The sequence below is a fragment of the Echiichthys vipera genome, assembly GCF_963691815.1.
Source record: "Echiichthys vipera genome assembly, chromosome: 18".
Taxonomy (NCBI): Eukaryota; Metazoa; Chordata; class Actinopteri; order Perciformes; family Trachinidae; genus Echiichthys; species Echiichthys vipera.
Window position 1 is genome coordinate 2,946,120 of NC_139843.1, and position 24,644 is coordinate 2,970,763.

At 49.5% G+C, this 24,644-nt stretch overlaps 1 protein-coding gene across 1 annotated transcript in view; it reads right to left on the bottom strand.

Annotated features, from left to right (window-relative positions):
• The window catches only part of LOC310960880 (SRC kinase signaling inhibitor 1-like), a gene marked incomplete at its 3' end in the record, with an annotated part of 82,500 nt that overhangs the window by 13,428 nt on the left and 44,428 nt on the right, over positions 1-24,644 (bottom strand). Inside the window, exons 4-8 of the mRNA XM_083932717.1 lie at positions 14,160-14,361; positions 12,841-12,970; positions 9,407-9,578; positions 2,061-3,001; positions 1,478-1,567 (exon numbers count right to left, since the gene is read on the bottom strand). Of these exons, the coding sequence (XP_083788843.1) occupies positions 1,478-1,567; positions 2,061-3,001; positions 9,407-9,578; positions 12,841-12,970; positions 14,160-14,361 (1,535 nt within the window). The remainder of the gene's footprint in view (positions 1-1,477; positions 1,568-2,060; positions 3,002-9,406; positions 9,579-12,840; positions 12,971-14,159; positions 14,362-24,644) is intronic.

Consider the following 24,644-nt stretch of genomic DNA (forward strand, 5'->3'; position numbering starts at 1 on the left):
GTCGACGAGAATACTTCAGTCAGTGTGCATTACGTTATATTTTTATATTGTAGCAGGGCGGGCCTGCTTCAAAGAAAATCCCACCGTCAAAGGGCAGTAAACGAGACGGGATCTGTGTTTCAAGACAGAGAGAGAGAGAGAGAGGGAGGGAGAGAGGGAGAGAGAGAGAGAGAGAGAGAGAGGGAGGGAGGGAGAGGGACAGAGAGAGAGAGAGAGAGAGAGAGGGGGAGAGAGAGAGAGGGAGAGGGACAGAGAGAGAGAGAGGGAGAGACAGAGAGAGAGAGGGAGGGAGGGAGAGAGACAGAGGGAGGGAGGGAGAGAGACAGAGAGAAAGAGAGAGGGAGGGAGAGACAGAGAGAGAGGGAGAGAGAGAGAAAGAGACAGAGAGAGAGAGGGATCGCAGCAGGGAAGCTGACATTTCTGGGAGGCGGCGAGTTTCGTCCACAGCGGCGTTTGTTGGACGCGACGGGGCCGTCTCTAGCAGTGATCAATTCCTCCTCAATGAGGTGCCCCAGCACGTTTCACGGCTAAAGTCTAGTTCCTTTGACCAGTGTGAGTGCAACCGCACCGCGTTCAGGAGCGGCACGTTTGCCGTCCACGGCCCGTTTGGGAGAGGTGGGCTTTTGTAAAGCACGTTTGCACGTGTACGAGCACGAGGCCTACGGCGGTTCTGATGTCATTTCCTGTGCGCCTGTTGGGACGTAGAAAAAAGAAGGAGGGACCATGCGCGGACATTTCAAACAATGGCGGTGAAAGGTTCACGTTGGTGTGATGCGGAGGTGGAGTGTTTACTGCAGATTTGGTCGATGAAAAGATTCAAAAACAGTCGACAAGACGCACAAAAACTCTGAGGTCTACGGAAAGATCTGGAAACAAAGCCACGCATCGCCATGACGTCATCAATGCGTGTGACGTGTTACGGCGTGATGACGTATAGGCAGCAAGAAGCATTCTCCGAGGCCCAGGTAGTGTGAGTACAAACGGGCCTGGAGGGGGGGACAAGGACCCTAAAGCACGGGGCAGGGGACGGACGCACAGTGGGAGTGCAGCCTTAACGTCATGAAAATGAGGAGCGAGCAACTCAGCGACTCGTTACTGTTTTCCGTTCGTTATGAAACTGTGGCGGGCCGCGTTTGACCTTGAATGTGGTCGAAATCATCAGTGAAACTCCTGATTCACAGATAGGCTATGTAAAAAAGGTAGCACAGCCCAAAACAGTATTTTATATAATATTTTTCTAGTTTTGAGGGAAGAATATTTGATACAAATGTTGCGCGGCGTGTTTTTGTCGGTGATATGGAAAGTTAAATATATTTGATGTCGCTGGGCGGAAGATGGGGATTGGTTTTGAACAAAGCCTTCATGTGTTTTGAGGCACATACTGTATTCTGTGTGTGTGTGTGTGTGTGTGTGTGTGTGTGTGTGTGTGTGTGTGTGTGTGTGTGTGTGTGTGTGTGTGTGTGTGTGTGTGTCTTACGGGCTCTCTGCCTCAGGCGCTCTGCTCAGCACTCTCTGCAGCAGCCCCGTCAGACTCGCTATCTGCTTCTCCATGGCCTCCATGCGCTCCCTGGATCCACACACCAGAGAAATATTACCATCTACGACGTGATTACATAACGCATGATAAATACTGTAAAGCTCTCCCAGCGCTCGTCCTCTGTGTGTGTGTGTGTCTGTTCTCCCTGTTAAGCCTCATTTGTACGTGGAAGAAGGAAAAAAGGAAGATTAATGGTTAAATTGATAAAACAGCTTATGAATAATCTTTTTATTAATCGACCAGATCCGAGAACGTTATTATGGTTTTGCTCTTGATTCACTGTTGATTTTAGCAGAGCTCAAGGTCGTTTCACACCAGTTCAGACCGTTTATTTTAATGCAACTGCAGCAAACAGAGGAGTCACAGCCCCCCCCCCCCCGAGCTTTCACGCTGAACTTTGACCCCTGATGTCTTAAACTGTCCTGACCTCAGAGAGCGGAAGAGCCTGAAAGCAGCTGTCAGATCTAAATAACCTGGCTCTGCCCCAGGAAAAGGATAGTTGAGAAGTGAAAATGCCTCCTACCTGGTCTCTGTTTCGTTCCCCAGCAGAGGTGACCCGAAGCCTCCGGCGCCGCCTCCCTCCCCTCCAGGACCGGCCATCAGGCACAGCTGCTCTGAGGTGAGGCCCAGCCCGGGGCCCTGATGTCCGCGGGCTTTGGGACTGTCCCCGAACACAGAGGAGGTCACAGAGTCCCTCCGCAGACTCTGCCTCCCGGGGGAGCCCCGACTGGGCATGGTGCCCCCGTAGGACTCCCTCATGTCGGGGATCTTCTGCGGGGAGGACGGCGGAGGCACCCGCAGCCCCATGGCCAGCATAGACGCGGCGTAGGCGTCGTTGTAAAGCGGCCCTCCTGGCCTGTAGAGAGCGCCGCTTTCCATCAGCTCTCCTTGTAAAGCGGCCGCCGTGTAAGAGGTCAGCGAACGCATCGATCCTGCTCCTCCTCCCCCTCCTCCTCCTCCCCCTCCTCCGCCGCGGCGGTATAAGGAGCCGTACGGGTCGGCTCTGGCTGGCAGAGGGGAGTGAGGACCTCCTGCGAGACTCAGCCGACTCGGGTCCGGGCCCAGAGAGTAGGGGTCCGCGTAGATCCCCCCTCCCCCGCGTTCATCTCCCCGCAGCAGCACCATGCTCCTGGATCCCCCCACCTCGTCGTCGGGCTTCACGTCCCTGCGCTCCAGGATGGCGCTGGAGGAGGTGCAGAAGGCCTGCTGGGTGTGATGGGGCTGGTGGAGCTGCTGCTGCTGGTGGGGGGAGGAGTGGTGGGACTGGGAGTGCGGGTGCGGCAGGGAGTGGGTGTGGTGGGCCGGCCCGGCGTAGGAGGAAGGCCTGCCGCCGCTGTAGAGGAGGCGGGCGCGGGACGGCGAGCCTTGAGGGGAGGCAGAGGAAGATGAGTGCTGGGAAGACATGGGCGGGTTGCTGAGGCGGCGGTTGGGAGGAGAGTCCTGAGGTGCGTACACCATCTCCCTCTGGGACAGAAGAACAGAGAACCAGGTCAGTAATCACCCGTCTTAACTGGACTTTATTGTTTTTGGTGAATATTATTAATCATTGAATCATTGAATTTAAAAAAAAACAATAATAACAGTGGATTTTCTTGAACTTTACATTTAATTTGACTTAAAAACTGAACAAATATACAAAAAATGAGATTAAACCCTGATGATGTTGCTTCACTTTACCCGTGATCATCATTTAAAACGTAGCCTGGACGTTTTTACAGTGCAGCTCACAGCAATCCATAGATGCTGCTGGAAGATTGACAGGAAAGACTCCAAATCGCCCTCTTAAGTGCCTTTTAAGAAGCATTTGAGAGCTTATTGACGGGGCCGAGCATGAACAAGACTATCTTTTGGCATCGCTCCCAACAATGTCAGAGAGGAAGGGCGAAACAAAGCGGCGCGCAGCAGAGGAGAGTGTAAGTGAACGCCCCGTGCTGTTGGAGGGCGCCAGTGAAAGGAAGAGTAATAGATACAGCGAGGACACGCCGAAGAGGACAACACTGTAATCGCTCGTGACGCACACAGCTGCCTCCTGGAGATCCTCCACATAATAACCCTTAGGCCTCCTACAGTAACACCATGTGGGCGGCCCTGCAGCAGACGAATGATACTAGCGCCGCCATCTTCCATCTTGTATCTTAGCAACAGCCCCACATTGACACCGTCCTTTTACTGAAGACGTACAGACGTTTCATTCCACCTCACGACCCCCTTAAGCCACAAGACGCATCCCAAGGCAGGGTCCCATGGCCCAGGTCCCAAGGCCCAGGTCCCATGGCCAGGTCCCATGGTCCAGGTCTCATGGCCCAGGTCTCATGGTCCCATGGTCCAGGACCCATGGTCCAGGTCCCTTGGCCCAGGTCCCAAGGCAGGGACCCATGTCCCAGGTCCCATGGCCCAGGTCTCATGGGCCAGGTCCCATGGCCCAGGTCCCATGGCCCAGGTCTCATGGGCCAGGTCCCATGTCCCAGGTCCCATGGCCCAGGTCTCATGGGCCAGGTCCCATGGCCCAGGTCCCATGGCCCAGGTCTCATGGGCCAGGTCCCATGGCCCAGGTCCCATGGCCCAGGTCCCATGGCCCAGGTCTCATGGCCCAGGTCTCATGGTCCCATGGTCCAGGACCCATGGTCCAGGTCCCTTGGCCCAGGTCCCAAGGCAGGGTCCCATGTCCCAGGTCCCATGGCCCAGGTCTCATGGGCCAGGTCCTATGGCCCAGGTCCCATGGCCCAGGCCCCATGGCCCAGGTCCCATGGCCCAGGTCTCATGGCCCAGGTCTCATGGTCCCATGGTCCAGGACCCATGGTCCAGGTCCCTTGGCCCAGGTCCCAAGGCAGGGTCCCATGTCCCAGGTCCCATGGCCCAGGTCCCATGGTCCAGGTCCCATGGCCCAGGTCCCATGGCCCAGGTCCCATGGTCCAGGTCCCAAGGCCCAGGTCCCATGGCCCAGGTCTCATGGCCCAGGTCCCAAGGCCCAGGTCCCAAAGCCCAGGTCTCATGGCCAAGGTCCCATGGCCCTGTTCAGTGGTGGCAGGGGTGACTAAAAGTTAACAAGGCCACCACCGGGGCACCGTCACACTGAACGTTTTCTGGCATGTAGGGCACTGCATCGCATCTTCTCCATTTAATGTCACTCTAGAGGACACTACATTAAGTTTTCTCCATTTAAGGTCACTCTAGAGGGCACTACATGACGTTTTCTCCATTTAAGGTCACTCTAGAGGGCACTACATCACATTTTCTCCATTTAAGGTCACCCTAGAGGGAGCTACATCACATTTTCTCCATTTAAGGTCACCCTAGAGGGAGCTACATCACATTTTCTCCATTTAAGGTCACCCTAGAGGGCACTACATGAAGTTTTCTCGAATTGAGGTCACTCTAGAGGACACTTCATTATGTTTTATCTGACATTAGAGCATCCATCAGGGCGCTTCTGCTGCAACACCCACCCCCACCGCCCACCACAACCCCTTGAGACCCCAAGCGTCGACCAATGGCAGAGTTTAAAATTGGCCTTTATCCGCAGAGGAAAATCTGCCAATCAATCTCATCCTTAACCCCAGCCTGTCCTCTAGACCCAGGGATGGACTTCAGTAATCCTGGTCATGCTTTCGTGGGCTGCAATCAGGGAATAATCTCAGCTCTGCTGGCTGGGGTTCAATAAACTGACACACACACACACACACACACACACACACACACACACACACACACACACGTCCTAGTTACTCACCTTGATGATGCCAGAGGCTGCAATGCACCTCACACACATAAAACTCAAGGAAAGCCTGCCGGTTTGTTGAGGCTGTAAAACGCCAGACAAGGTTTCAGAGCCGCACACAAGCTGACGACGACGACGACAACAGACCCCACGGGAGAGACGAACAGCGGACCTCTAAACCATTACCGGGCAGCTGTGAATCATGCAAATCAGCAGCAAAAAAAGCAATCACACACACACGAGCATGTAAACAAAAAGCCCCAGGGTGTTTGATTGACAGCGAAATACAAAAAGAAGCGTGAAAATGCCCTGATGTCGACAACACGCGCTTCGTCTCGGCTGCTTAGCATGCAAATTCATTTTGTGCGTTGCATATGTCGGCTGCTCTGTAAAGTCATTTATCTAGTTTGTAATTTTTCCCTATTATATAAAAAAAGCAGCATTCTCTAACACTTTAAATGACCTCTTCCTCATTTGCATAATCACACCGTGATTGGACGGCAGCAGAATGCAAGGTTTTGTTCAGAAAACACTAACGCTGCGAAACCGAGTGACATCAGGCGCTCTGTCTGGCTAATGGCGCCGGTTTGTTTTGCTCCAGCTGTAACCGAATGCACAGAGCATTAGTAAGCATGCTAATCAGGCTGATGCCACATTTAATTTGCCAGCAGCCGACTGATGAATTAAGATAACAATCCGGTTGTGGTTCATCAATAAGAGCGCAGCTGCTGAACGGGAGGGATGTCACAGGTACCGAGATAAAGCAGGAGGATAAAAGAAGCGCTTCTCAAAGTCGTTTGACCCCTCAACGATCCGGCAGAACGCCACTGGGCCCGGCTGACCTGCTGTCTTTCAGAGGCTGCAGCAGCTCGCTGGGTTTTAAAGCCGTTGTTGTCAAAACTAGAGGACCTGAGGAAACTATCGCTATCAACACGGACATGCTAGCTTCTCTGGAAGGAGCTTGGCGAGGGGAAAAACTGTCATGTCCATTTTCAAAGGGGGCCCTCGACCTCTGAACTCCAGATATGTGAATGTAAACGGGTTCTCTGGGTCCAGATCAAACCCCCACCACAGCGACTTCCTGTGTGATCCAATCAGGAAGCACCGTCAGCGTCAGTTCTCTGAGTGTCCACTAGGGGCAGGTTTCATAACAGAGCAGTTTCTCATTGAGCCCCATGTTAAACAGGCCGTTTACACAGCATCATTAAACCTGTTTAAGGACAAAAGAACATTCTAGTCTGTGTGTTTAGATCAGATCTCCATGACAACACTGAGGGGGAGGGGCTAGTTTTTATTTTATTGGAGGTTAAAGTTTATGAATAATTAGGGGCGTGGCTTCTTGAGTGACAGCTAGCCTCTGGCCCTCACTTCTCCTCGAAGGTAAACATCAGCCAGACGGACGTACGCCCCTCCCCACAACACCACATACATGCCCTTTTTTGGTCAGAGGAAATGAGGCAGAGTCAAAGACAAGATGGAGACTCCTGTAGGCGAGGATGACTGGATCAAGTTGAGAGAACGGACCTCGATGGAGATGCTACATCTGTTTTTTTATACAGTCTATGGTCCAGATGTGTGAATGTAAACAGGTTCTCTGGGTCCAGATGTGTGAATGTAAACAGGCTCTCTGGGTCCAGATGAATGTAAACAGGTTCTCTGGGTCCAGATGTGTGAATGTAAACAGGTTCTCTGGGTCCAGATGAATGTAAACAGGTTCTCTGGGTCCAGATGAATGTAAACAGGTTCTCTGGGTCCAGATGTGTGAATGTAAACAGGTTCTCTGGGTCCAGATGAATGTAAACAGGTTCTCTGGGTCCAGATGTGTGAATGTAAACAGGTTCTCTGGGTCCAGATGTGTGGATGTAAACGGGTTCTCTGGGTCCAGATGAATGTAAACAGGTTCTCTGGGTCCAGATGTGTGAATGTAAACAGGTTCTCTGGGTCCAGATGTGTGGATGTAAACGGGTTCTCTGGGTCCAGATGAATGTAAACAGGTTCTCTGGGTCCAGATGTGTGAATGTAAACAGGTTCTCTGGGTCCAGATGTGTGGATGTAAACGGGTTCTCTGGGTCCAGATGTGTGAATGTAAACGGGTTCTCTGGGTCCAGATGAATGTAAACAGGTTCTCTGGGTCCAGATGAATGTAAACAGGTTCTCTGGGTCCAGATGTGTGAATGTAAACAGGTTCTCTGGGTCCAGATGAATCTAAACGGGTTCTCTGGGTCCAGATGAATGTAGACGGGTTCTCTGGGTCCAGATGTGTGAATGTAAACGGGTTCCCTGGGTCCAGATGAATGTAAACAGGTTCTCTGGGTCCAGATGTGTGAATGTAAACGGGTTCTCTGGGTCCAGATGAATGTAAACGGGTTCTCTGGGTCCAGATGAATGTAAACGGGTTCTCTGGGGTCAGATGTGTGGATGTAAACGGGTTCTCTGGGTCCAGATGTGTGGATGTAAACGGGTTCTCTGGGTCCACGAGTCTCCTCTTTACAGACACGCCCACTTTCTGATCATCGAGACAGTGTTTCTCCTGCAGTACCTGTTCTACACTGGACTATTGTAACATTTGTGCACACTGGGGTCCATAACCAGTGTTGAAGGTCATAAACTGGGTCTGACTGTAAACATGAGACTCTTGTGGACTCTTGTGGACTCTATGAGCCCAGGTGTCTTCACGTGTGATGATGTCCGTCCCCAGAGGAGACGTTTCAGCGTATTAAATGAGCTGTTGAGAACTCGAGGAGAATCACAGCCTCATGAAACTTTACAGCCACAAACTACAGACCCAGGGCGTTCAAGGGCTTTCGTAAAGCACGTTTGCACATGAACGAGCACGAGCGTGCGCACGTGTACGAGCACGAGGCCTACGGCGGTTCTGAGGTCACTTCCTGTGCGCCTGTTGGGACATAGAAAAAAGAAGGAGGGACCATGCGCGGACATTTCAAACAATGGTGGTGAAAGGTTCACGTTGGTGTGATGCGGAGGTGGAGTGTTTACTGCAGATTTGGTCGATGAAAAGATTCAAAAACAGTCGACAAGACGCACAAAAACTCCGAGGTCTACGGAAAGATCTGGAAACAAAGCCACGCATCGCCATGACGTCATCAATGCGTGTGACGTGTTACGGCGTGATGACGTATAGGCAGCAAGAAGCATTCTCCGAGGCCCAGGTAGTGTGAGTACAAACGGGCCTGGAGGGGGGGACAAGGACCCTAAAGCACAGGGCACGGGACGGAGGCACAGTGGGAGGGCGCCCTAAGAATCAAAGTAGTTTAACAGCTCTTACACTGCCTCCATCGCTGCGTGTAAAAAGCATTAAACGCAGTAAGTGCAGTCCATTTTCCATTTAGCAGTCCTTCCACTACAACAACAGAGCTCAGCCCTCAGATGAACCGGACCACAGTCCATCATCTCTGAATAGTGTTTGTGCTTCTTTTACAGTCTGCCGGCATCCGGCCGAGTCAGCACCAGCGATGTGAAGGACTGGCGCTGGTCCAGGAACAGTAGAGCTGCCGGAGCGAGTAAGGGCACATGACTCACTCCAACTGATACTCGCACGCGTTATGTAACAAAGTATAGTGTTTGTAAACACACAGAAATAATATCAGTGATGAGCGGGAGATGGAGGCCGGCGTGGGGGCGGATACACAACAATCTAATTACAAAGCGTATTATTTGTGGGATGATTTGATAGGCTGCCAGAACAAGACGTGTGTGTGTGTGTGTGTGTGTGTGTGTGTGTGTGTGTGTGTGAGGAGATAAACACAACCGTAAGTAACAGCGTCATCACACACACTGAGCTCAAATCTACACCCTGCAACACTTTCAGTTTAATAAAAAGGCGTTATTCTGTTCACACAAGGACGAGGGGATGAAATGACACACACACACACACACACACACACACACACACACACACACACACACACACACACAGACACAGACACACACGCACGCACACGCACTCTCGCACACGCACACTCACACACACACACTCTCACACACACACACGCACTCTCACACACACACACACACACACACTCACGCGCACACGCACACGCACACGCACACACACACACACACATATACACACACACACACACACGCTCACACACACACACACACGCACACACGCACACACACACACTCACCCGCAGGTCTCCATTTGCCAGGTGTGGGTGCTGGTGTCCGGGGTAGGTGCCGTAGATGGGCTCCTTGCAGTAAATCTTAATCACGCAGCGGTCCTGGACGTCCCGCGGGTCCTCCAGCTCATAGAAGACATTACGGGTCTCGTCTTTGATCAGCAGAGCCGTGTTCGGAGACCTGAACATCGATAATCATCAAAACAAAAACAGAAGAATCAAACGAGGATGAAAAGTCCACGGCAGAGACAATTTCAGCACAGATTACCCGCTAATAGCCCGTGATACACGTTCATTGACAGGAGGGGGATTGGAAGAGTGCACGAGGCGTCCGTAATGAGGGAACTCAGGGGGAATATCAGTGATGATCATAACAATATGAGTTTATCTGTATTGCCGGGCAGCTTCAGAGGAGCTCACTTGGATAATCTATAATTAACACCTTGATGAAAACACATATTGATTTTTTTTGTTTGCAAAATGGGAAAAAAATGACCTCGAACTTCGTCAACGTCGAACGGAGACGCAAGAAGAAGCTGATGCTGAATGGACTTGAACTTATAAAGCGCCTTTCTAGTCTTCTGACTACTCAAGGTGCTTTCACAGTGTTTGTCACATTCACACTGATGGCAGTGGACATCTACAGACCATCTAATCCATGGGTGTCAAAGTCACGGCCCGGGGGCCAGATGAACTATCTCGGCCCCCGGGGTGATAGTTGATTAGTATTAGAACCAGCCCGCACGCCACAGCCGCCTGCTGATGTTTTTCACGCACCAAAACTACATTACCCACAATGCAACGGTAGCCCGTGAACTCACTGCAGCGCCGCAAGTGGGCCGCCTCGGCTTCATTATGTGTCTGACAGAGCCGTACAAAAATCGTGGATTATTCATTTAATTATGAAATAAAATACGGTGCACTGTGTTAGGTCTTGGTTCAACAGGTTAAATGCATCATTTTGATATGTTTTAATAAACATTGAACCAGTCCGGCCCTCGGCTCGTAGCAGAATTGTTTTTTTGGCCTATGATGTGTTTGACTTTGACGTCCCTGATCTAATCTGACCATTCACACACATTCACACACCCATGTGCAGCCCGGGGAGCAATTCAGGGTTCAGTGTGGACCCTGCGACATGTGGACCGGGGGAGGTGGGGATCGAACCTCCAATCTCTCGAATGGAGGACAATCCACTCTGACACTGAGCCACAGTCGCCCCACAGTTTTTTCCGACTTGTTCCACATGGTAACCTCTTTAGTTTTCCTGCAGTGACAGCTCCCTCAGTGTTTTCTGTGATGCCCTGCGTAACGTGTGAGAGCTGAGGTCCCACGCACTTACCGTCGCTGTGACTTTTGACCTTCTGATATTTATATTTCAGATTTTCTCATGAAGTTTTCAATTGTTTTGTGTTTTTGACTCGGCTAGATTGCTCCAAATTTTAGCTAAATTTTGGCGAGGGGAAAAACTGTCATGTCCATTTTCAAAGGGGTCTCTTGACCTCTGACCTCCAGATGTGTGAATGTAAACGGGTTCTCTAGGTCCACACCAACCCCCACCACAGCGACTTCCTGTCTGATCCAATCAGGAAGCTCCGTCAGCGTCAGTTCTCTGAGTGTCCACTAGGGGCAGGTTTCATAACAGAGCAGTTTCTCATTGAGCCCCATGTTAAACAGGCCGTTTACACAGCATCATGAAACCTGTTTAAGGACAAAAGAACATTCTAGTCTGTGTGTTTAGATCAGATCTCCATGACAACACTGAGGGGGAGGAGCTAGTTTTTATTTTATTGGAGGTTAAAGTTTATGAATAATTAGGGGCGTGGCCTCTTGAGTGACAGCTAGCCTCTGGCCCTCACTTCTCCTCAGAGATAAACGTCAGCCAGATGGACGTACGCCCCTCCCCCCAACGTCACATACATGCCCTTTTTTTGTCAGAGGCGGAGTCAAAGTCTGACAAGATGGAGACTCCTGTAGACGAGGACAATTGGATCAAGTTGAGAGAACGGACCTCGACGGAGACGCTACGTCAGTTTTTTATACAGTCTATAAATAAAGGTGTAAATATATTGAGGTGACTTTGGTTCAGGAGCAAGAGGTCGTCGGTTCGATCCCTGGCTCCTCCGGTCCACATGTCTTGATCCGTGTGTACCAGAGGAGGATTGTAATTCTCTTTGTCCAGTAAAGCAGGAAGGAGCTGAATAAATGCAGTCACATCAACATTAAAGGCGACGCAGGACCGTGAGAAAGCTCCAGTTAGTCACACACGACTGGAGACGCCACTCAGAGGCGCCATAAGTGCTTTTCATCCTCTCCTGAATAAAACACGCCGATATGAAAAAAGACTTCCAGCATCATTTCTTGACGCAGGTCCACTTGTGTCTATTTCACACCTCCTTTAACTTCATTGATTTCATATCTGCTTGTTTCATCCTTTCCTGCTCTCATTCGCCGCCTGTTTACAAAACGCAGCGTGTCACTGAGTCTGCTCACCCTGGGATTTGATTTGATCAGACCTGTTTAAAAGAACATCTAGACCAGGGGTGTCAAACTCAGGCCCGTGGGCCAAATCTGGCCCTCAGTGTATTTATATTTGGCCCTAAGATCATATCCAGGTTCTGTGAGAGCTGGCCCGTGAGTATAAAGCACATCCACGTCTACTTTACTGTTCACACACATGAGCATCCATGCTACCAGTCTCTGCAGACACACTTAATCCTCCCCTCCCCAAAAACGACCCAAAGAAAGATGGAGGACAGGAGCTTTCAGCAGCGGTGGGAGGCAGATGATCTGTGTCTGAAGGTAAAGACCATTTTTTTTAGTAAAGAAAGACGCAAAACACCACAAAAACGTGACAAAATTACTAAAAACAGATGAAAACACCACAAAAACATGACAAATTACTAAAAACAAACGTAAAACACCACAAAAATGTGAAAAAATGACTAAAAACAGACGCAAAACACCACAAAAACATGACAAAATTACTAAAAACAAACGTAAAACACCACAAAAATGTGACAAAATGTCTAAAAACAGACGCTAAACACCACAAAAACGTGACAAAATCACTAAAAACAAATGAAAACACCACAAAAACGACCCAAAGAAAGATGGAGGACAGGATCTTTCAGCAGATGATCTGTGTGTGAAGGTAAAGAGCTGTTTGTCACCGTGGCTGTAACCAAAGAATCAAACAGAAGAAACACCACGACAAGAACAAGGAGCTGCACTGGAAAGGTTCAACGTTACACAACTGGAGAGAAGGAACACATGCACATTTGCAGTCTTGAGTCTTGAGTTTGGCCCTAAACTTTGTCCCAGTTTATACATTTTGGCCCACTGTGAGTTTGACACCGCCAATCAGCGAGCACACAGACGGATCAGGAACTGGTGCACATACGTATGTTATTGTCATTTAGAGTCTCGTGATGCGGGCGTACCTGAGCATGGCCATGGTGAGCCTCTGGGGGAACATGTGCACGATGAGGGCTCTCAGAGTGTCCAGGCTGGTGAGCTCGTGGGTCAGGTGCACCCTGCGGGTCTCCTCCCCAAGCTGGAGGAACAAGATCCCTGCATTTATGGATGGGGAGGAGCAATGAGGGAGATCCACGATGGTTGAAGGAGGGGGGGTGATGGAGTTTAGAGTCAGGGATGAAAATAGAGAGTGGACGGACAATTTTCACCTCAAAATATTCAGTTTTTTTTGTGTCTGCTGTGAGAATAAAGAGTCAACTAAGGGCGCACTCACACTGTGCCTCCGTACCGTGCCCAAACAGGTTTCACGGGTAAAGTCTGGTTCCTTTGACCAGTGTGAGTGCAACCGTACCACGTCTAGCTGCGGTACGCTTGCCGTCCACGGCCCGTTTGGGAGAGGTGGGCTTTAGTAAAGCACGTTTGCACGTGTACGAGCCCGAGCGTGCGCACGTGTACGAGCACGAGGCCTACGGCGGTTCTGAGGTCATTTCCTGTGCGCCTGTTGGGACGTAGAAAAAAGAAGGAGGGACCATGCGCGGACATTTCAAACAATGGCGGTGAAAGGTTCACGTTGGTGTGATGCGGAGGTGGAGTGTTTACTGCAGATTTGGTCGATGAAAAGATTCAAAAACAGTCGACAAGACGCACAAAAACTCCGAGGTCTACGGAAAGATCTGGAAACAAAGCCACGCATCGCCATGACGTCATCAATGCGTGTGACGTGTTACGGTGTGATGACGTATAGGCAGCAAGAAGCATTCTCCGAGGCCCAGGTAGTGTGAGTACAAACGGGCCTGGAGGGGGGGACAAGGACCCTAAAGCACGGGGCACGGGACGGAGGCACAGTGGGAGGGCGCCCTAAGGACCCAGCCTGAAGGCCTGCAGCCTGAACACGCTCTCCTAACAGATTCAATCGTAACCACCGCAAACTGCCACGTCCGGCTGTTAGCGACTCTACCGGATTTCTCCGTTAATAGTTGTTACAATGGATTATCTGATGAGTGTAAGTTAAATAAATAAAAATAATAAATACATCTACAGGGATGTTAATTGTGCATGCAACACGTTCAACTTCTTTTTCTCAAGAAGAAGTAGAAGAAGTAGAAGAAGAAGAAGAAGTAGAAAGAAGAAGAAGAAGTAGAAGAAGAAGAAGAAGTAGAAAAAGAAGAAGAAGAAGAAAGAAGAAGAAGAAGAAGTAGTAGAAGAAGACTTGAGTTTCAGGCAGATTTCTGGTACATCACTGGCGTCACAGTGCAGTTCACACACAGCAGGTGTTTTCTCTGACCTGGCGCCCGCAGCTTTGCCTGGCTGGACGTGCGGGCCAGCGGCAGGCTTTGGCGAAGCCGGTTCATCCGGTTAAAGCCGATGGGGATATCAGGCTCTGACATGGTCTCCAGATTTTCAGCTGACGCGAAGGAAACCCTGCTGGCCTGGTCAGCGAGAGCCGGCTGTGTGGGGCTGAGGCGCGTCACGCGTGGGGTGCGAGTCTGCAAGACACCAGATAAGAAGTTAGTCAGAGGAGGTCGAGTGAAGACGGACGATGCTCATGCTTCTGTCTCTGCAGTCATGGCAACACAGCGGTCATACAGTTGACAAATGACAACACGTACTGCAGAGCACACAAACAAAATGGCCTCGGGAAGTGGATGCAAAGAGACAAAGCGGCGACAGAAATGGGAAGCTTTTAGCACACAGACAGAATAAACAGTTAATCTCAGACAAAGCAGCCTCCCCACTTCCTCTGCTCACAGAGGCTCAACAAAGAGGGAGCTGCGGATAAAATTAGAGCCGCAGACGGAGCAGCAGCCGGGTTAAACAACCCAACATTAGAGCCAAAACACACCCAGACAGCCTTCAGATGAGTCTACCTGCGTTCATAATGACAGACATGAACAATGCCTCAATTACATTGTCAAAAGCAGAGAGCGGAGTGTGTGGGAACGAGGATAGAAACCGCGCAGCAGCAGCGATGTTTCTGAAGAGGAATGAAATAAATGGATGTTATTCTGCAGCTACTAGAAAGAGCTCCAACCCCGAGCAGACGACGGTGCGCCGGCTGCCATCGGACCCTAAAAAGAACCAGGCAAACACACGCAGTGTAATGCAAACGACGGCAGCAAAGCCTCTATCCGTGATGCAGATTACCACCGATATATATCACCGGTCCAATCAGAACCACCGGGGAGCCCAGATTGTGAAGGACCTCTCATTACAGCGCTACCGGGAGCTGCTGCAGCAGGTTGGCTTTTAATGAATCCTCACTGACAGACATTTTCCAGCCCAAAGAATACACTAATGAGCTCCCACAGTGCTGCGAGGAGCCGGCTCACATCGCCTCATGCATCTGTGGTCTTTGCACAAGCACTGTACGGGCGCCGCGTGATTTTCTTGAGGCCACAGCGAGCGTGAGAGCACGCAGGCGCGACACTCAGCCATCCGGATACTAACAGATCGTGTCGAAAGACCTGAAAAATGCACATGCACATGTCTGCACACATCTAATCTGTCGCACTGAATGATCTCTCGAGGCTTCGCTCCTTCAACATGAAGTGATTGGAGAGTCATACACTCACACACACACACACACACACACACACACACACACACACACACACACAGATCTCCCAACACCAGAACAGCCTGACGGATTACGTGTGCTGCCTCTCATATGTTTGGAGATTTACGGTCTCGGAGTGTGTGCTCGTCAGCCAGACGCTGCACACCTTCCTCCTGCAACCACAGGAGAGAGGAGCGACTGAGGAGACAAGAATGCAGCAAACGTTCGTGTTACGTGAAGAGTGAATAAAGAAAGAGCAGATAGAGGTCGGGGAAAAATGTTGGCACTGTGCGTTTCTGCAAACGAATCTAACGTTGTCACATAAGATAACATGGCGCAAGAAAATCCATCTCGTCAGGCTCCAAGTAGTGTGTGTGTGTGTGTGTGTGTGTGCTTCAGCTAGAAGTCATACAGTCTATCAGCATCATGTGAGGAGCTACTGGTAGTTGAGGGGGGGGGTGGGATTGCTCGTGGCGGCTCCTTAGGACGTAAGCTTAGGTGCTGCAAGAGAAGAGAAGGACACTTAAGGATTTTCTCGATGGAAAATACGCTTTCTTTCTTCTTCCTGATTGACTTTGTTGAAAGTTTGATTGACAGACTGTTCATCCAATCACCCGCCCGGTGTGTTTTGAAAGTGCCTGCCCTCTCAGATGGTTCTGTATATAACAAACCCTCTGATGAGTCAGGTTTCCCTTTTATGTTTGTGTCGTAGCAGGCTTTCAACTAAGGCCCTGTTTACACGACAACGCTCGTGGGTGAACACGACAAAATATTCGATCAGATGTGCCTTTCGTTTAGACGCCGACTGTGTTTTGGGGCTTAAAAACGCAAAGGTAAATGTAAATGTTACAAACATAAAAAGGTAAACCCTTTGTGACGGGGGGGACGAGAGCGGCTTCAGTAACGTACAATCCCAACGTTTTACTCTGTGTTCACGGGAGAAATGAAACAGAGCCGAGAGTAAAGGAGAGGAACTCAAAGACGGACGGAGCGATGTGTTCTCTAACTTCTCTCTAACCAGTTTCGATTTCTCTTAGATTTGCTGCAGAGGCGGAAAGAAAGGAAGAAGGGAAGGAAGCTCGGCTCACACTGGTGCTTTGTTTTCCGCAGGAACAGTCAATAAAGCTCCTCTCAGGACGTCTCCGCGGACCTCCTCCTCCTCCTCCTCCTCCTCCTCCTCACACTCTTCATCCGTAAGCTGCAGCTGTCATATTCAAGTGGCTCTCGGTGGCAGTGAGACGTCATTACGGGAACATGTTTGACGAGAGGCATCACCATCACACCTGTTGGGTTCCTTAACTCACACATTTGACGGAGTGTGGTGTGAGTGTGTGATGCAGCGTTGTGACTGAAGTGCAAATGAAATCTCATGAGAGCTCGGAAATGAGAAAACGTCAGAGAGGTTTGATCACGCTCATTCAAAAACCATGAAATAATATGAACGATGACGGGTGCGTCGGAGGAAAAGTGTCGTCTGAGAGTAGAAAGGGAGCTCTCCTAACACAACGTAACCTCCATCAGCTTTAATGAGCAGCGTCACAACATCTCCTTAACTACCGTCCCCCCTCTCTGTGTTTGTCTGTCTGGAGATGGGAGGCGTGGACCAGCTGAACCCAACCCCACTAATCACCTCCGCTGCAGTATAAGAAGCCTGATGTGGGCCGCTTTCGGCGCCAGATCGTTTCATCATATATGTGCTATCGTGTCTCGTTTGTTGGCTCCTCCACGTTCCTTATGATCGATATTCTGCTCCGTGTGTTTTCCATGCTCATTGTTTCTTTTATATGCAGGTGTTGGGTTCATTGATGACTCTAAATCACCCGTAGGTGTTCACAAACACCTGGAGCGCCCCAACACCGCAGCCAGACTCCTGTTTGCAGACTTCTCCTCTGCATTTAACACCATGCAGCCCCACATCCTGGCTGACAAACTCTCAGCCCTCTTTCACCTGGACCAACTGCTAATCCTGTGGATACTGGACTTCCTGACCAACCGTTCACAGAGAGTCCTGGTCAACAGCACCTTCTCCGACCTCCAACACACCTCAACCGGCTCCCCTCAGGGCTGTGTGCTCTCACCTCTGCTCTTCATCCTCTACACCGATGACTGCAGAACCACACAGCCTAACTGTCACCTGGTGAAGTACGCTGACGACACCGTCCTCCTGTCTCTGCTGTCAGGCCCATCTCTGCACCACGGACCAGCTCTTCAGGAGTTTGTGGAGTGGTGTGACAGCTCCTGCCTGGAACTGAATGTCAACAAAACCAAAGACATGGTGGTGACCTTCTCCAACAAGCAGAGGGAACTGGCTGCATCAGCAAACACTGTGATCCACGGGAAGTCTGTTGAAGCAGTTGAGGAGTACAGGTACCTGGGCACCATCTTCGACAGCCTGCTGAAATTCTCCTCCAACACAGAGGAGATTCTCAGGAAATGTCAGCAGCGGAAATACCTCCTTAGGAAGCTCAATTCCTTTGGAGTCAGCAAGAACATCCTCCTGACCTTTTACTACTCCTTCATCGAGAGCATCATCACGTTCTCCATCACATGCTGGTTCTACTCCACAAGCCTCCAGAACAGAAACCGCCTGCAGAGCGTCGCCACTGTCTGTTCTAAGATCATTGGACTTCCTGTTAGAACTCTGTCGACCATCCACGAGCAGCAGACACTCAGGTTAGCTGGTCAGATCATGCAGGACCCCTCTCACGCTCTCTTCTCAGCGTTTGAGTGGCTCCCCTCAGGACGCCGTCTTCGCTGTCCCTGCTGCAGGACACAGAGGAGAAGAGCAACCTTCATCCCCAGGGCTGTCCAGCTCCTCAACTCCTGACCCCTCTGACCATCCCCCTCCCCACTCCTGACACCCTCCCCTGGACACTTCACCCCCCCCCCCCCCACTCCAGACACCCTCCCTGGACACCGCACCCCCCTCTCCCCCCCGGACACCCCTCCCTTCACCCCTCCTCCTCCCCTCTCCAGACATCCTCCCTGGACACCATCACCATCACCCCCCCTCCCCACCCCTGACACCTTCCCTGGACACCTTCACCCCCTGGACACCCCCCCCCCCCCCCCCGGACACTCACCGGACATGTGAACTGGCTATCTACCTCCACTCCTGTCCTCAAAGCTGTGAACTACTGGTTGATTCACAATTCCACTTATTCTGTTCACTCTGTTTATAATGATACTGGACTGTTGCACTACGCCACTTATTTATTCTGTTATTATGTTCACACTTATTCTGCTACTCTGTTCTTACTGGTCCACTTGATTGATTCTGTTAGTTATGTTAATTTATGGTATTAATGCACTGCTCCACTTTATTGTGTTATCAGGTCTTATATTGTATCCATGACAGCACTATGGTCACTTTATTTTTCAGTACTCATCTGTTACACAGAGCTAGCATATACTTAGACTGCTGTTTTCCTGCCATGCACCACCATCACTTTATTATTCGCTTTATTATTTAGCTTATAGTTATATATTATATTTATACTCTATTACTGCACTATAGTTCTGTTACGTCTGCTCATTACACACATGTATCATGTCTGACCTCATCTGGATCTGATCACTGTCCACTTATATCTTTTCTGCACTACAGTTCTGTTTATACCTGTTTCAACAGTCTACTGCGTGTTTACATTGTTTACATCATATACACCTGTTCACATGTCTGCTTACATCTGATACACACATGTCTTTCTACATCTCACGCCGACGATGTTCTCTGTATCTAACCTGTACTAACACACTAACATCCTGACACTTACTCTTCTTTTACACTTTATTCTTGTGTTAGGTTAAAATGTTTTTTGTATAATTGCACTGTCGTGATTTGCTGCTCTGTGTGCCTTGAATTGCCCCCCGGGGACAAATAAAGTTTTTTGAATTGAATTTGAATTGAATTGAATGGTTGTCTGTCTCTGTTCGTCTCTATGTGTCCTGTGATAGACTGGCGTCCTGTCCAGGGTGGACCCCGCCTCACGCCTGATGTCAGCTGGGATCGGCTCCAGCCCCCCTGCAACCCCCCAACAGGGACAAGAGGTTGAAGACGAATTAATGAATACCCGGGATCCTTTGTCTGCATCCCCGTCTGTTTTCCTACGACCCGCTCGTGTTTTTCCTGTGATCATCTTTTGGTCGTTTGTACCTTCACCTTCACTGGACCCCACTCCTTTTCCCCCTGCTCACTGGACGCTCTTGTACAAAGTTTAGTCATTAAAGACTCGTTAAAACCTGACTGTGGTGGTGTGGTGGTTAGCATCGAGAGGCTTCCTGGTTTGAATCCCGGCTGGGGCCCTTCTGTGTGGAGTTTGCATGTTGTCCCCGTGTCTGCGTGGGTTTTCTCCGGGTTCTCCGGTTTCCTCCCACAGTCCAAAGACGTGCAGGTGTTCGGTTCATGGATGACTCTAAATCACCCGTAGGTGTGAATGGTTGTCTGTCTCTGTTCGTCTCTATGTGTCCTGTGATAGACTGGCGTCCTGTCCAGGGTGGACCCCGCCTCACGCCCAATGTCAGCTGGTGACGCTCACAACGCTCATTCAACGTACTATAATAACAAAGGTAAACCCTTTTTTTTGCCTGAGTAACATTTTCAAAAGGAATCTGTTCATGAATATCCCTTAAAATACACCGCAGATGAAATATGAAGTTATTTGGTGTCATAAAAAGATTTCATGGCACAAAGTTTTACAGTTCATCTCATCTTCAGCCTCTTATCTGGGGTCAGGTCGCGGGGGCAGCAGCTCCAGCAGGGGACCCCAAACTTCCCTTTCCCGGGCCACATTAACCAGCTCCAACTGGGGGATCCTGAGGCGTTCCCAGGCCAGTGTGGAGATCTAATCTCTCCACCTGGTCCTGGGTCTTCCCCGAGGCCTCCTCCCAGCTGGACGTGCCTGGAACACCTCCCTAGGGAGGCGCCCAGGGTTCATCCTTACCAGATGATCCTGAACCACCTCAACTGGCTCCTTTCAACGCAAAGGAGCAGCGGCTCTACTCCGAGTTCCTCACGGATGCTGAACTTCTCCCCCTCTCTCTAAGGGAGACTCCAGACCCCCTCCTGAGGAAACACAGTTCACACGCTTGGACCCGCGACCACCAACAAGGAGTTTGAGCCAAAACACAAGGAGAAAAGAAATCAACAGGATGAATCTCTGATGACAATAACCCTAAACTGGAGCCTTCAGCACACGCTGCTGCGGATATTACCAACGCTGTTATGTGAGTTAACCATTCATACTGTGAACTACCTCCCACTGAACCCGTCACTCATCTTTCATCGCGTACACTCGACCCTCACCTCCACTGTTCGCTCTTTCATCAGCTCCTCCACACTGAGAGAAGGACTCCCGTATGAATCCACAGCTCTTTGTCTCCGTCAGACCTCGAACCTGCACATCTTTAGTGTTATCACTGCGACTCCCGAGCGCTGACTGGCTGCATGGACCCAGATTTCCCAGCAGATCACACACGCAGGGTCTTGATTGATGAGGCAGCTGCAACACCCCCTCACCCCCGAACTCTGGGATTTCACGGGCGTTACAGCAGCGTAGCATTCCTTCGCAGTGACACGATCACTGACAGAGCATCTGAGTGACTGAAAGTCGACAGCTGATGTGAAAATGTCCCGTCACGATTATCTTTGCCCAAATAAGTCACAATATCCTCCAAACAGTTATGAAAATATGCGTATAAGAGCGTGCTCACACTGTCCTTTTGGCCGCGGCCAAAACCGGTTTTTCAGCTAAAGTCTAGTACCTTTAAGTAGTGTGAGCGCACCCGCTCCGCGCTCAACTGGGGCCAGCTGGCCCTCCACGGCCCGCTTGAAATAGGTGGGCTTTAGCGGAGCCGTTTGCACATGTACGAGCACGAGCGTGCGCACGCGCACGAGCACGAGCACGAGCCCTACGGCAGTAGCGTTATGTCCGCCTGTTCGGACATGTAAATAGAAGGAGGGACCATGCGCGGACATTTAACAACAACAACAATGGCGGTGAAAGGTTCGCGTTGGTGTGATGCGGAGGTGGAGTGTTTACTGCAGATTTGGTCGATGAAAAGATTCAAAAACAGTCGACAAGACGCACAAAAACTCAGAGGTCTACGGAAAGATCTGGAAACAAAGCCACACACGCGATCAATGCGTGTGACGTGTTACGGCTTGATGGCGTGTGGACAGCAAGAAGTATTGGCCGAGGCCCAGGTAGTGTGAGTACAAACGGGGCTGGGGCGCGGGGGGAGAGGGAGGGGGGACAAGTACCCTAAAGTCCGGGTCTCGGTCCGGGAGGATAGTGTGAGCGCGCCCTATGTGGCGTCAGTTAGCAGAAGGCTAAACTATTAGCAGCCTTTTCTCCCCATCTCTGTATAAACACAGTATGGACCAAGAGTTTGGACACACCTTCTCTTTCTTTTCATGACTGTCGACGTTGTAGATTCACACTGAAGGCGTCAAAACTATGAATGAACACACGTGGAAATATGAACTTCACAAAAAAGTGTAAAACAGCTGAAAACACGCCTGATATTCTAGTTTCTTCACCTCACGTCACGATTATCTTAAATAATTCACTATATCATCCAAACAGTTATGAAAATATGCTCATAAATAATAATAATGGAAATAATAAAAGATATAATGCATCATAATTCAATAGTTGATTTATTTTTATATTATAATCTGAATCTCTAAAGTTTACAACAATAATAATAATAATAAAATTGATAATAATAACATTAATAATAATAACATTAATAATAATAATAATAATAATATTAATAATAATAATAAAATTGATAATAATAATAACAACAATATTAATAATAATAATAACATTAATAATAATAATAATAATAATAACAACAATGATAAAAAAATAGAAATAATAAAAGATATAATGCATCATAATTTAATAGTTGATTTATTTTTACATTATAATCTGAATCTCTAAAGTATATAATAATAATATCTCATCTCATCTCATCTTCATCCGCTTATCCGGGGTAATAATAATAATAATATTAATAATAGAAATAAAAGAAGATAAACTGCATCATGATCAATAATCTGGATCTCTTAAGATACAATAATAATATTTATAATAATATTAATAATAATAATAATAATAATCTGGATCTCTAAAATAATCTAAATCATCAAATACAATTAAATAAAGTAAAAAGGACATGATTTAAAGTAGAAGTATAAAGGAGCACTGGCGTCCTGTCCAGGGTGGACCCCGCCTCACGCCCGATGTCAGCTGGGATCGGCTCCAGCCCCCCACGCGACCCCGACCTCCGGATGAACGGTTGAAGATGAATGAATGAATGAATATAAAGGAGCATAAAATGGAAATACTCTAGTTTATTAAACATTACACTATATTATTATCATTATTAACATCATGAGCGTACTGGAGTAAATATTCATCCACGTCTTCAGAGCAGAAATCATCTTTCTATGACCTCAGTCGGGGACGTCCCCTCCTGTTAGCCGTCCTCATTAACGTGCAGCCGGCGGAGCAAACCGCGCAGTCTCAGCAGATGGCGGCCAAGTGTCAATACGTGATTCTGGCCACGCGCCTGAGCCCAGCGCCAGTGGAGGGGGGGCGCCGCAGCGGTCGGACTCCTAAGCCGTTTAACGGTGGAAACACTCGCTCTTCCCCCGGGCAGACTGGGGAATAGCATCATATCAACAGCCGAACAGCAGCGTGTGTGTGAAAGGGTTTGGGTTGAGCTAGCTCGCTGGGACGTGTATGGCGGCGGCGTTCGAGGAAGCCTCACTGCACAGAAAAGGCTCTGGTCCTGTTGTGTACACGAGCGTGAGAGAGGAAGCTTCCTGCCTCCCTGAAGTCTGCTCTGGATGTTTGCAGACGTTGTTGTTTCAGATCGCTGAGGAACAATATATGATGCAGTTAGACCATGAACCAGTCCCAGGACCAGTCCCAGCCTGGTCCTGGGACTGGTCCTGGTCCTGGTCCTGGTCCTGGTCCAGTCCCAGCCTGGTCAGATGCGTACATGAACTGATGAAGCCTCTTGGATGAGAGGTGAAACGTCTTCCTAGACAAATAACCAACCATCAACTATTAAATTAATCTCAATCTGTGTAGTGGTTAGCACTGTCGCTTAGCAGCGAGAGGGTTCCTGGTTTGAATCCCGGCTGGGGCCCTTCTGTGTGGAGTTTGCATGTTGTCCCCGTGTCTGCGTGGGTTTTCTCCGGGTTCTCCGGTTTCCTCCCACAGTCCAAAGACGTGCAGGTGTTGGGTTCATTGATGACTCTAAATCACCCGTAGGTGTGAATGGTTGTCTGTCTCTGGTCGTCTCTATGTGTCCTGTGATAGACTGGCGTCCTGTCCAGGGTGGACCCCGCCTCACGCCCGATGTTCTTTTGGACCAGGCTAGTTTTTATTTGATTGGAGGTTAAAGTGTATGAATAATTAGGGGCGGGGCCTCTTGAGTGACAGCTAGCCTCTGGCCCTCACTTCTCCTCGGAGGTTAACGTCAGCCACATGGACGTACGCCCCTCCCCCCAACGTCACATACATGCCCTTTTTTGGTCAGAGGAAATGAGGCGGAGACAAAGTCTGACAAGATGGAGACTCCCGTAGACGAGGACGATTGGATCAAGTTGAGAGAACGGACCCTGACGGAGACGCTACCTCCATTTGTGGTCTGTGGTCCAGATGTGTGAACGTGAACCGGTTCTCTGGGTCCAGATATTTCCTCTAAACTGGTATCGGCCTTAAAAATGGTTGCATGTATTTTATGATATGACAACAGGTCTCTTGGCTTAAACATGGTCATCCAACTAGCTAGTTTTTATTTTATTGGAGGTTAAAGTTCATGAATAAACTGGGGCGACGGAGCTTTTTCCATTGCTGCCGCCCTGAAGGCAATTTCGGCTCCCACGTCAGTAAATCTGCGGAGCGACACGGACCTGCAGCGCTCTTTTCTGTGTCCTTTTCTGGAGCTGCGAGTGAGTTAACGCGCCAATAGAGCGACTGCTAAATCATACGACCTTTAATGAGCATGTGCCGTCCTGCAATTTCACGAAAAACTCCTGGAAAATAATGTTTTAAAAGAGCGGAGGGGAAAAAACAGCTGTATTATCCGATTTCCAAAACAGTGAGTTGAATTGGTAATATGTATGCTAATGAGGTACAGAGCTACGGATGGTTTTACAGAACCTTCGCAGGACGGAGCGGTGACATTTCT